Source organism: Lissotriton vulgaris, chromosome 4_1 (genome assembly GCF_964263255.1).
Source record: "Lissotriton vulgaris chromosome 4_1, aLisVul1.2, whole genome shotgun sequence".
NCBI classification, from domain to species: Eukaryota; Metazoa; Chordata; class Amphibia; order Caudata; family Salamandridae; genus Lissotriton; species Lissotriton vulgaris.
This window is the reverse complement of record NC_141691.1, coordinates 988,190,174-988,202,447: the sequence shown is the minus strand read 5'-3', so window position 1 is coordinate 988,202,447 and position 12,274 is coordinate 988,190,174. Positions and strand designations below refer to the sequence as shown.

At 44.4% G+C, this 12,274-nt stretch overlaps 1 protein-coding gene across 1 annotated transcript in view; it reads right to left on the bottom strand.

Annotated features, from left to right (window-relative positions):
- ANKH (ANKH inorganic pyrophosphate transport regulator) overlaps positions 1–12,274 on the bottom strand; it is a 508,089-nt gene that overhangs the window by 44,353 nt on the left and 451,462 nt on the right. The window contains exons 9-10 of the mRNA XM_086965246.1: positions 9,787–9,916; positions 3,817–3,940 (exon numbers count right to left, since the gene is read on the bottom strand). Coding sequence (XP_086821372.1) covers positions 3,817–3,940; positions 9,787–9,916 — 254 coding nt within the window. The remainder of the gene's footprint in view (positions 1–3,816; positions 3,941–9,786; positions 9,917–12,274) is intronic.

Below are 12,274 nucleotides of genomic sequence, written 5' to 3'. Positions count from 1 at the left end.
CACTTGGGTACAGCACTTAGTTCCACATTTGTAGCAATCCCTTTTCCAATATCCAAAAGAAATGCAGCAAGTCCAAAAGCACGACGTGTGTTTTACACATCGTGCTTTTGAACTTGATGAATGTTTTTTTTGTTAATGGAACGCGGCTCCAGGCTGACTGTTGGCCTTCATGAAAATATTTCTGTAAATTTCAGCCTATGATGGTGCTGCGATTAACCTTTTCCATGCTCATGATGGAGCCGCTCCGTCATGAGCACAGCTCAACCGCGGCTCGCCCCCCCCCCCCCTAGCGCTGCGGCGGAATTGCCGCCGCAGCGAAGGGGTTATCAGGAATACTTTCACAAATGCCCACAATCACCCCTCAGCCACACTCTATTAAGGAAGAAATGCAGCAAGTCCAAAAGCACAACGTGTGCTTTACACGTCGTGCTTTTGAACTTGATGCATGTTTTTTGGTTAATGGAACACGGCTGCGGGCTGATTGTGTGCCTTTGTGGAAGTATTCCAGTTAATCGCAGCACCATCATGGGCTGCAATTAACGGAAATATTTTCACAATGGCCCACAATTAGCCCCCAGCCGTGCTCCGTTATGAAAACAAATGCAGCAAGTACAGGAGCTTCTCTTGCTGAATGCGAGCACAGGCTGCCAATAAAATGAAACTTCCCTGCCCTGCCACCCCGGCCACGCGAACGCTCTCCATAGCTGCCAAGGTTTCAGATTGTTTATGTGTGACATTTTCACAATTTCGTTGTAATTATGAGTGACATTCACCTACTATGAGTGACACTTTCTCGTGAGCAAAAATCAAGCAATGAAGACACTAGAAATATATAAATATCAGAAATTACACTCATTTAGCAACAAGAACTCTAAGAACTTGCACAACCTACTCACATCCTACATGATTCTACCTCTTTTTACCACTGCAGCAAAGCTGACTCAGAAGGTCTAAGCACATGATGAAGGATAATCAGGCGTGCAAGCAGCTTAATTCCTACCATCACCAGCTACCCTTGGATCGCTGGTAAGACAACACTTTCCATGTGCCTAAGTTAAATTACAATTATGCCAATGTTTCTTCAACAACAAGGTGTTGTCTTTGTTTGTGCTCCTGTGTTCTTTTATATGGGTTTGAGCAGAGGCGCAACTAGAGCCAAATTTCGGGGGGGGCCAAGAAAAAATTTCGGGGGGGGGCTGAACCTTTAATCAGTAGGCAGAGTAGAGCTGCAGGGCCTCCAACAAGGGGTGGAACAACAGCAAGGCCTGATTAACATTCAAATGGTCTTTTAAAGACCTGTGAAACGTTCGGGTGTGGCTCTGTCTGTGCCCGGGATCTGTCTCATCCCGGGCTACCACGCATGACGGGGGGGCTGAAGCCCAGTGAGTCCAATGGGTGTTGCGCGCCTGGGTTTGAGTATACATCTGACTGGCACTACAAGTGTGGCCCTGGCTGTGGGATATCAGCACTATGATAGCAGAGCAGGAGTCTCCACTGGCAGATGTCTGCATTTGGAGTATCGACATGTCAGAGGAGAGAGAATCTGTTACATTATTTACAGATTCTTGCTGTTCCCTCTCAAGTCATGTATAAACATAATAAAATCTCAAATAACATAAGTCACTGGGACAGCTCAGATTCTTTTACATTTGCTAAGTGAACCTCCTAGCTATAGGGTTCTCCTGCACTCTGGCTCCTACCAGAGTAAGCATCTATATATTGTTTCCTTGCCTCTCACCTGCTCTTATAATTCATGAAACCCCGTAAAATATCTCCACTTCTGGCCGTCCCCATAATTGACAGTGAAAGCCCTTCCTGACAGTCTTCGCCCCCTCTGACTGCCGTTCCTGACACACAAACCAGTCTGAGCCACTGGACTCCATGTGTTTTTGACATTTTCCATCAGATGTTTGCTTAAAAGGTCTTACGCCGATAGCTCAAGGTTCAGTAGTTTTAAGACAAAATCTCCAATCACAGCCCAGTGTTGCCTATACAATAGGTGTTGAAATTATCTCCGACCCCTTCCCAAGAGGCTACCATGGCACGTTCTGAAATGTACTGCAAAAAAGACGTGCAGAGTAGGAGGGGATCTGGACGAAATGAGAAATGGAGGGATAGAATGAACAAAAAAAAGAAGACAAGCAGTCAAAAAGAACGAAAAAAAGCCAGTACGAAAGAGAGCAATAAAGAACGGTTTAATGAATTAAGTTCTGGCCGGGGAGCATAAGAGTGGCAGAAAGAGGAAAGCCGAGAGAAGAAGTTATTTGAAAAGTACAGTCAGGGAGTTGCAGTTTCGCTATTAAGGTTGCATGTGTGGGTTTAGTCTGTGGAATGCGCTTTCAAAACACTGTTAGGTTACTTAAAAAGCCAGTACTGGTTAGGGAGTCCACATGACATGATCCCAGTCAGTAGCTGTGCTTACTTGCTGTTGTGTGATTCTCTGCCGCACGAGTACACTGCTTTACACTGTAATGGGCCCGGCGACCCTGTTTCTTCTTACGGCCTACTTGGCGCAAGGGCACGCGGACATCTTTATTTGAGGGGACACTGAAAGGCTGAATGTGCGCGCATTTGCACACCCCATGAACAAACCTGTCTGGAGTGCCCTGGCGCCTTCTATCAAGATATCAAACTGTTATCTTCTGGTGAACCCCAGATGGTCCGGATAGAGCCCTCCCACTGGTGAGTTATATTGTATGGTCAGCCCAGATTCAGACATATCTGCGGGGGCGGCAGAGGGGGCAGAGTCTCCGTTCTGAAAAGTCGCAATGGTGGATGTGCTACGCTTAGGAGATGGACAGTTGAGTGGGCGTTCCTTGCGGGGATGATTGAAATGAAGACGTGATCTCATTGGATTTGCCAGAATGGCGGCACGATGACGTTAGGCCATCATATTAGGCTGGTTTATTGACAGTCACGTCGGTACTAGTGAATTTGAATGTGCCACACCGGGATGTCGCAGGGTGAATGTTATGTTTGTTGACAGCCCAGATCGAGCTGAGTGTGTCAGCCCCCTGCTGCAAGCTGCTCAAGGGATCTGCATTGTGCGTACTTCACATAGGACAATGCGCGCTCAGGGTGAAAGAGGTGAGCGCACACGTTCGAGGGAACACTGCTCATAACCATCAGGGCACCAAATCACTTGCAGGTGCGGTTTGTGGCTTTAAATCAGGGGTCTCCAAACCGGTCCTGGAGGGCCGGATCCATGCCAGATTTTTTGGATATCCCCATTGAGATACATGTAGTTATTTTAAAAACCTGGCATGGATCCGGCCCTCCAGGACCGGTTTGGGGACCCCTGCTTTAAATAGTCCTTTGTTACTAATGTTGCTTTGGATTATGGACTACGTAGTTATATGTCATAAAGCTCATCTTCCACAATTTCATAATATCCAATCTTTTGGCCCAGTAGCTCCTGCAGTGCATAATTGTCACTGTAATACAACAAATTTATTAACTGCAATACCTGATAAGATATTTTGATGTTTTGGGCCTCCTCAAACGACTGTAGCTCAGCTGGTCTGAAAACAATTACAATTTCAATTTTGCACCTAATAGTTCACCTTTGGTTTACCAACGTGATATATAATTTTTTTTTAACTCTGAGTGAAGAACTTCTAAACTTCCACTGATTCTAAAGCCAACTAGGTGGTCGCATCACCCTAAACATTAACTTCCAATTGCAGCAATATACTAATCATTCTCTCATTCTGGGCTTGTTCCACATAGAGAGTTCATGTCCTAGCTCACTCACTATCCCTGGTGGTGGCTTCCTCTCTGATTTATCAGTAATGAGTAATTTAATTTTAAATTTACCCCATATAAGGCAACACAATGAGGCTGGTGATGAGGACGATAATTCGCAGCACAGAGCTTGGCGCCAGCACAAACGTCTTCTTCAGTGTCATTAACCAGCCGGTCAAGTGTGCACGAACTGTAACTGTATGGCAAAAAAGGAAGAACAAGGAGTTATCAGAGCAGATTGGCAACAAATAGATCTCCATTTGAGGTCGAACTATGCTTTTAAAAACATTGCTATTGAGATGAGTAAAGCCATCACAAGGATTAGTAGTAATATCAAATAAAGTAAATGTCAAAAGAGGGTGATAGAATGAACATACTCTGGAGTGGTAACCAACCACTACTAGAAGTTTAGGAGATTTGGACTTATGTTGTGAACAGTAATGAATTGATATTATAGGGCAAATTGTACGCTTATTCTGGGTTCTGAGTACTTTCTTTGGTTCAAGTGAATTGCTACCACAGTGTGTCCCACTGGGCAAGTCCTACAATAACATGGTGATGTAAAGAAGCTATGCACGATTTGTTCATAGCAATGGCACATAACCTTCGGGGTCTCCAAATGAAGTCCATGGTGATCCTGATGAGTTAATGGAACCACGGGAATCACAACTTCAATCCCATAAACCATTGGTTTTCACCTGAAAATTAGGCTGCTATCTGTGTTATTTCAGAATTCCTCTGGTAATGCATCATTGCTATGGGGTCCTTTAATGTTAATGCCTCCCTTGTAATCTCCGTTACGTGTAGTGGTAACCTTGCATGGGCAGATTTGACAACCTTTATCAGAAGGTTATAGATCATTGCCATCTCAATTGGAGCTGAATACTCTAAGAGTGATAAAATATTGTCGAGATCATGAAGGACACTATTCTGACACCTTCACTTTTGACCCTCAAAATAAAAGTTACATTCTGGAAACAGGTCTTTGTCAACTAATTTATAAGAACTATTATATCAACTGGATGTAGACCATGCACTACAAAACATATATTTCACTGCAAAGATTCAATATATTCTCCAGGTTGCACTATATAGAACTATTGTCAACATCTGAAGTTAATCGCTATAAATCTGATTTACCAAGGATAACAGGAAATTCTATCCTGTGCGCTTATACATATGAGGTAAATTTAGACTATCATGAAAGTCACAAAGGATATCGCGAATCTTCCCTTTAATCTTTGGCAGTCCAGTTATCTAGTAGTGTTTCTGGCGCTCATTGTGAAATTGATCTTACTCCTGTGTTTAGCCATTTAGGCATGTGTGAATGTAGTAAGTGCACACATCTGTGTACCTAAACATGATGCATCAGTGTATTTCCATTCAATACCAATGTTTTCATCCACAGAGAAAATATTTGTCTGTATGTTAAAACATCTTCCAATACACCCCAACCAATTTCAGGAGTGTTCTCTGTCCATTCCCACATTTGACAGCAACAGATCTCCAACCGTACCAAAGATGGGAACTGCCCTGTCCAAAGTTTGCAAATGGCAGCACATTTGCAAGTTGATAGAAGTTCGTTGTTCAGGTAAGTTGTGGTTTAGGAAAGTCTTTGTTAACATTTGTCGTTGTTCGGACTTCGTTGTCCAGGTAAGTCGTAATTTAGACTTCGTTGTTAAGGATGTTTCCCGTTCACCTAGTTAGGCATTTCCACCCACAACCAAGCCTTATCAGCATATTTGCACCTACCTAAAAGTATACCATATGAATGTAATATTATGTGCCTCAAACCCACAGGGTAAATTTACACTTTTCGAAATTGCCGATGTAAGGTTAGGCTCCGAAATAAAGATATCTGTGCACGATTTTTAAATTTAGGACTGTAAATACTTTTGTGAATGAAGTCTAGAGAATTTATGATATGATGTTCTTGCATTTTTCATTTAACTACAGAACAGTGTAATAGCTTTCCGTTTGTATTCAAATTGTGGTTTATTCAATACACATTTAAATCTATATAAAGCACACGTTCCTCCATTGGCAGCTTTGGATAAGCTATTCTAATAACATCTGGGTTGAGGAGAGTTTCTAATATTTTCTTGAACAGTCCAAAGTTCGAGAGGTGGTTGAGATCCAATGGCAGGCAACTCCAGAGATGGGGATCTATATCTCAAGAAGGATCGGATGCCCCAGAGGAATCATTTGCAACCTGGAACCCTATGTCTACCAGGGACGTAGGGCAACACCAGGTTTGTTAAAAGTAGAAGACCGGTGTGTGGTAAATCTGATTCACCATGCACGGGACCTCATTTATGAAAAGTGACGCATCGCTGCGTCAAAACAGCGATGCATCACTTTTCATTGCGCCTAGTTACAGATACGTCAGTATTTCTGACGTATCTGCATGGCGCAAAAGTGACCCATTGCTGGAGTGTGTCACAAAAGTGACGCAACTCCAGCAATGTGTTCTTTCACATGGCGCAAGCCCCATGTGAAAGGGCCTGCGTCAGTCTTACGCCTGCTGTAAGGCAGGCTTGAGAAATTCACGCATTTGCGTCCTAGAAGTGACGCAGTGAAATCTTATAGATTTCACTGCGTCACTTCTATGACCTTTTCTTGCGTCAGAACGCCCCCCTGCATACATTATACCTGGTGCAGGTATAATGTGGCGCTGGGGTTTACAAAGTAACGCATCTACCTAGATGCGTCACTTTGTAAATTTGGTGCAACAAGGAACATTTTTTATGCTGCTGGTGCGTCACAAAAAGTGACGCACCAGCGGCGTAAAAGTGGCGCACGGCCTCATAAATGAGGCCCATAGTATGTAGAATTACACCAGTTGTTTGACAGAAAACCGGTGCACTGAATTCTGCAGTGAACCAAGACTGTGCAATAACAGATATTTGGAATTTCAGATGAACAAATGTTTTTCTGACTGTATTTACACTGATACAAGACTGTTTTCCCCCAAAGCTTTTTTGAGGGTTTTGAATAGCGCTCAAAAATCAGCTTGGGTTTGCATGCCATTATTATATCTAAATTAAATGTAAACCTCCGCAGGTATGAAACAACAAGACTAACCTTCAATTTTTATAATAATTCAAATTATGTAGTAAAAATTGATCAAAACCATTTTTTTAAGGAAAGCAATAGTACTTATAACAATGGGAACATGTAACTGGTTTCTCATAACCTTTGGCTACGGAAGCTTCACTTCTTTAATCATTTACACAAGGTGCTTGATTAGAAAGGGCTGTAAAACGGGATTCACACATCATGAAACGAGATTAAAAACGCCCCCGTGTCTGGATAACACTTTATTAAAAGGCACTCAGGAGAAGGCACTGAACGCCTTCAGCAAATCAATTAGATTTCCCTACCCTAATCTGTTCTATGTAATCACATTAAGAGAAACCTTGTGTAACCACGAAAGAGGTGACCGAGTTCACCAGGCCAAATTCCAAGTGCATCATATGCAGGTGTTTTCCAGGTTTGCACACCTAAATTGCCAGTTGTATCACGGAGAATTGACAAAAATGAATAGCTTCCTCACATACCGTGTATTTATAACGTTGACGTTCATCCCATGGCATTTCTTGGCAGCGAATAAAAGGCACTGATTTACAGATCAGATGACTGTCGCAGTCTGGACCATGGCACACCCTTTATTGGGTTCACTGAAGCTCACCACTGCAGTGTGCCCCATTTACAAGAAAACAAATGGCTCTATCGCCCATACTCCATCCCCCACCCGTCTGTTTTTCAATGTACAAAAAATACAGATCTCAAAGGTGGGGTTGGGATCCCCCTGCAGGAACGAAAAGTGAGTGGGGATGATGTCAGAGGCCCTAGGACATTTGGCCTCTTCTCCAAGGAGCACCACAACTGTGCAGTCAGTCAGCCTCCTGACCCCTTGCGTCTGTGATACAGCACGACCACAAGGCACTATCATTTCCATTCAGTCACTCTTCATTCAAATCAGGCAGTGGGGTAACGAAAGTTGAGGGGGTCCCTCTGCAAGGTACAAGGAGGGGCCCGCCTCTGGATTTAAACCCGGAACTCTTAGGCCTGAGTACTGCACTGAGGGGGCCCCCTGCAGCTCTCTAACACACTGGGCCTGCAGGGGCCTGTGTTAAGCCTCTGAAATCAGGGGGTTCGTCAATTTGAAACCCCGTTTGCACAGATTTTGCACTGCCACTATTCATATTGCAGAAGGTGCTGCACAAGCACAAAGAGGGTGCACAGCAGATATAAATATCTGTTGTGCGCTAGGAGCAATTTGTGTGGTGTCTTGTTCAAAAGTACTCATTCAGCTGACCTTAGAAGGAAGAAAGGCTAAGTGGACTGCTGAGTTTCGTATCTGTATCCATGAGGTGTAGCACGGATTCCACAAGTGGAGGCATTAGTTCACTGACCGACCAGATCCAGCATTGCGAAAGGAAAGGGCAGGGAGTGTGACAGACAGGGGGCTCCACATTGACATCTGCTCTAAACTTACATGTGCAATTTAGAAAACTGTAAATGTACCCACATAAAACTGCATTACTATGGTATTATTTGATATTTGCAAGTATGCTCATAGGGCTGGGGTGTAGGCGGAAATGTCCAACAAACTAGGTAAACATAAATTAACTTGTAAATTTGTGGGCATTCACAAACTTTGGACTTGGAAATGTACATCCTTGATACGTTTGGTGCTCTGTGGCTGTCACACTTGAGACTTTGGGCCAGATTTATCAAGGAGTTTGTCTGGCGCAAAGTCAAAAAAGGTGACTCAAGCTGTTGGGATGTCTTGCCAAACTATATACTAACCAGGGCACATCTTGATTTGCTCTGACAAGTAGCCCAAAATAAACACAAAGTATCACTTAACATTACTTTGTGCTACAATGTGTCAAGGAGGTGTCTCACGCTGGATACATGGGTGTTTCCATGCAACTACCCATGGTTTTTGACATAAAGCCTATTAAATAAAAATAATGGACAGGGCTTTGTGACAAAAACAATTCTAACCCCAGAGGCAGGTGTAAAGTTGAAAGAAAGTTTTCTTTCCTCCAGACTTTTCAAAATGTGTACATGTGCTGTACTGTACAGCACCCATAGAAACTTGGAAACGTTTTAAACTATTTAAAGGAATTGCCTTTGGTACAAAAACTATGCTAGACATCACACACGCACCCCGCACCCCTTGCGACTAAGGTGCACCAGCGTCATATTTTAGAAGGTGTGGGCCTGTCCAGCTCTGTTGCTTTCATGCAAAGCAGCACAGCAACTTCAGTTGCCGTGCTGTGTCGCATGAGTTCTTAGTAAATTTGCCCCATCAGCTTTATTTTAGAACCTCTTTTCCCCATGGGGTCTGGAGAGCATGATCATGCCCTCTGAATTAAGATCTGTAGGCATTGGGTATACTTTCTATCAAATGGTTAGAGGCAGATGCCACATAGACATAATAAGAAGGTGTGCGCTGAACGGCTCAAGTCTTTGTGACTGGTATTCTATATTCCACCAATTGCAAAGTCATTCATCTCCAATAACTCCCTCCAAAGTCAATTCCACCCCCACTCATTTTCTCTTTTCCCTGATCTTGGACCGGCTACTGTTGCTAACCGTGCTATCATCTAAATAACTGCAGGGCTTTAATCCCCTCTCCCGCTCTATCACTATTTGTTTGCAGGTGGTTGGGGATAGGGGAAAACATAAGGGAAGAACCCTGTGCAAAATAAGTCTGATGCCCTTTGCCAAATCTTATGTTTCTTCTTTTTCAATAATATTTGCTGTTGAGGCACTTTACAAAGTGAATTATCTACAGTTCCACAACATATCATAATTTTAATTGAAATATTCATTAGTGACAAAAGTTGTTCTCACACTTCATACCCTATGGAAAGGCATCTATAATACAACAAACAGAATATGTTTTAAATGTGTGTATGACAATGAATGATTGCTCAAGGAAGTAGTTGACTTAAAACTAAGTAGCAAAAGCAGGCTTGTAATATAACAGGATATTTAAATAAACACTCGGTATAATGCCCTTACCTGGAACTGGGAAGAAAGAGAATACACGCAAAGGTACAACACAGAGCTCAGCAAACGCAAAATCCACCCCAATGATGTCAATCAAAATCCTCTCGGACGCAGTGGGGGTCCAAAACATCAGAAAACAGAGCTGGGGGAGAAGCAAAAGGTAAATGGAAATAAACAAAGCATAATTTTAGTCTACCCTGCTCATGAAATTGAATCCTTCAGTCTTTCAGAGTTGGGTGCCCTGGCTTGAGCATGACCAAAAACAAATCTACCATTTTAACAGCAGCCATATATGAAAAGAGAAACAATATTTCAGAAGGGAATTAGTGTGGCCTAGTGACAGAATTCACTTTTCGATGCCCCAACTGTCCCTTCTCATATGTAAGTTAGCATCATATGGCTAACTAATGAAGTTCGTATATGCACCTGTGTTGAATTATTCCGCTTGCCATTTTATTATTCAAATGTACGTGTGATCATATTAGTTCCTTAGCTTAGCCTGTGTGCCACCATTTTGTGTATTCCTCTGTGACCGCGAGCCTTACTCGCTCATCTGCCCCTCCCGCAGGAATAGAGAATTTCCCTAAGACAGCAGTTTTCGTTTCTCGGCTTGCTGTGGCCGAAACTAACAAGTCTCTTTTTCAGTAATGTTCTCATGCACCAGAAACGCTGAAGCCTAGCTCCATGGCCTTGAGTAAAGATAGCGATGTATCTCTTGCAGGTGCAGATGCCTGCTGTATGATGGCATTGTTCGCTGGTCTGGGTTTCAGTAATTTTCCAGAAGGGGCGTACCCCAATGGACTGTGTTGCATTATAATGTATTGCTGTAATGCAGAGAGTCAGTCCTCTCGTTCGCACTCTTAGGAGTGAGGTCGGACAGGGCCCTCTCATATGAGTGTTGTTTGGCCTAATAAAGACTTTGTTTATTCTTCTCCACTGTCCGGCTGACTTCCTATATAATTACTATAGGTGAGTGCGGTAAGTCACTCGGTGGATTTGAGCCACGCTTATCAGATGGCGCCCGAACAGGAACCCCGCGATAAGGATCTTTCTCACCCGTAAGGGGGTAGCAGAAGACCGGGGACCCACTGGTCGGCACGGTGGGCCCGGGTATCCATCTGATGCCGAGCTTGGTTCTCGCAGCGCTGCCCCACCCTGCTGATCGGGAGAGGTCCCGGTTCGGATCTTACGCCGGGGTCCAGAAGGCGGAACTTGAAGCTGACCGTGTTGGTCCTGGCAGCCGGAGGTGGAGAACGGTAGAGGTCGGTGCCGCCTACGGAAGGTGAGTGGTCCACCTGTGATTGTTTCAGGAACTGGAGTGTTCCGGGAGACTAGGGTGTCTCCAGTGGTTTGAGGAGCCGGTGTGCTCCTGGGGCTAGTGTGCTCTGGGGAACTCAGAGTGCGAGCAGGCACTCTGACAGACTTGACGAGGTTGGGGGGGACGTCTAGATATATTGTTTGTAGTGATCCGACCGGGTGGTACTGTGGTGAAGGCGTGGCTCATTGTGGGTGGACTCCGGTGCTTACCCTGAACTCCTAGAGTGGTGGTTCAGTAGAGGTGAGACCTGGGTCCCCCGTGGTAAAGTGCGCAGTGATCCATAGTGCCGCACGGGGAGCGGATTTGTTCCTCCATCCTCAGAACAGTTAGTGTACTGTTCGGTCTGCGGTAGGGTCCAGGTTCCCCAGGACTTGGTCGACGGGCCTTGTCCCATTTGGTAACACGTGTTTGGAGGTATTGTATATGTGTGTGCGTGATTTCCCAGTGCATAATTATATGTGTGTGTGAACGAGCTCGAGCTAAGTGATTCAAGGTAACGAAGTTTGTTGACAGAGAACTGTTTTAAAAATGCCGTGTTTTAGTAAGTTACGATGTTTTGGATGTTGTTGTCGACCCTCAGATACTAGACTGGCCGAGAGCCAACCTGCACCCCCTGAGGGCACTCCAAGCTTTGATATGTACGTCAAGCATGGATTGGTCCCGCTTTTGTTTGGTACTTTGTGGCACCGGTACACTGCTGACAATGTGGATTTGCAATGGCCCTTGACGGGTTCTTTTGATGAAGCTAAGTTGGATTATTTACAGGACAAATTGTTTGCTAGGCGTAGCCGTCAAAGCATGTTCGATTCTTTAAGGGTGTGGCAGAAAGAAGCTAGGAAGAGAAAGATGAGAGACGAGAAAGAGGCTTTTAAAAAGTCCACGCAGACTATGGCACAGAAAGCGAGAGAACAGGTTGGGAATGAGAACGCGCTGCGTTTGGAGCGCGCAGATAGGCTTTGCAGGTTGAAAGAAAATAAAAGTTATGTAGTGCGAGAGGATGACCCAGATGAGATGGAAGACATTTTGAATACCCGACCCCCTCCCCCGTACGCCCCGCAGTCCTTGTATCCCTCTTTGCCAGTTCCGGCCTCCATTAGTGGGGTGCCAGGTCCATCAGCGAGTGCCCCTCAACCTAGCGCAGTTTCCTCGCCCCCGACACCGCTTGTTTCTTTACTCCAGACC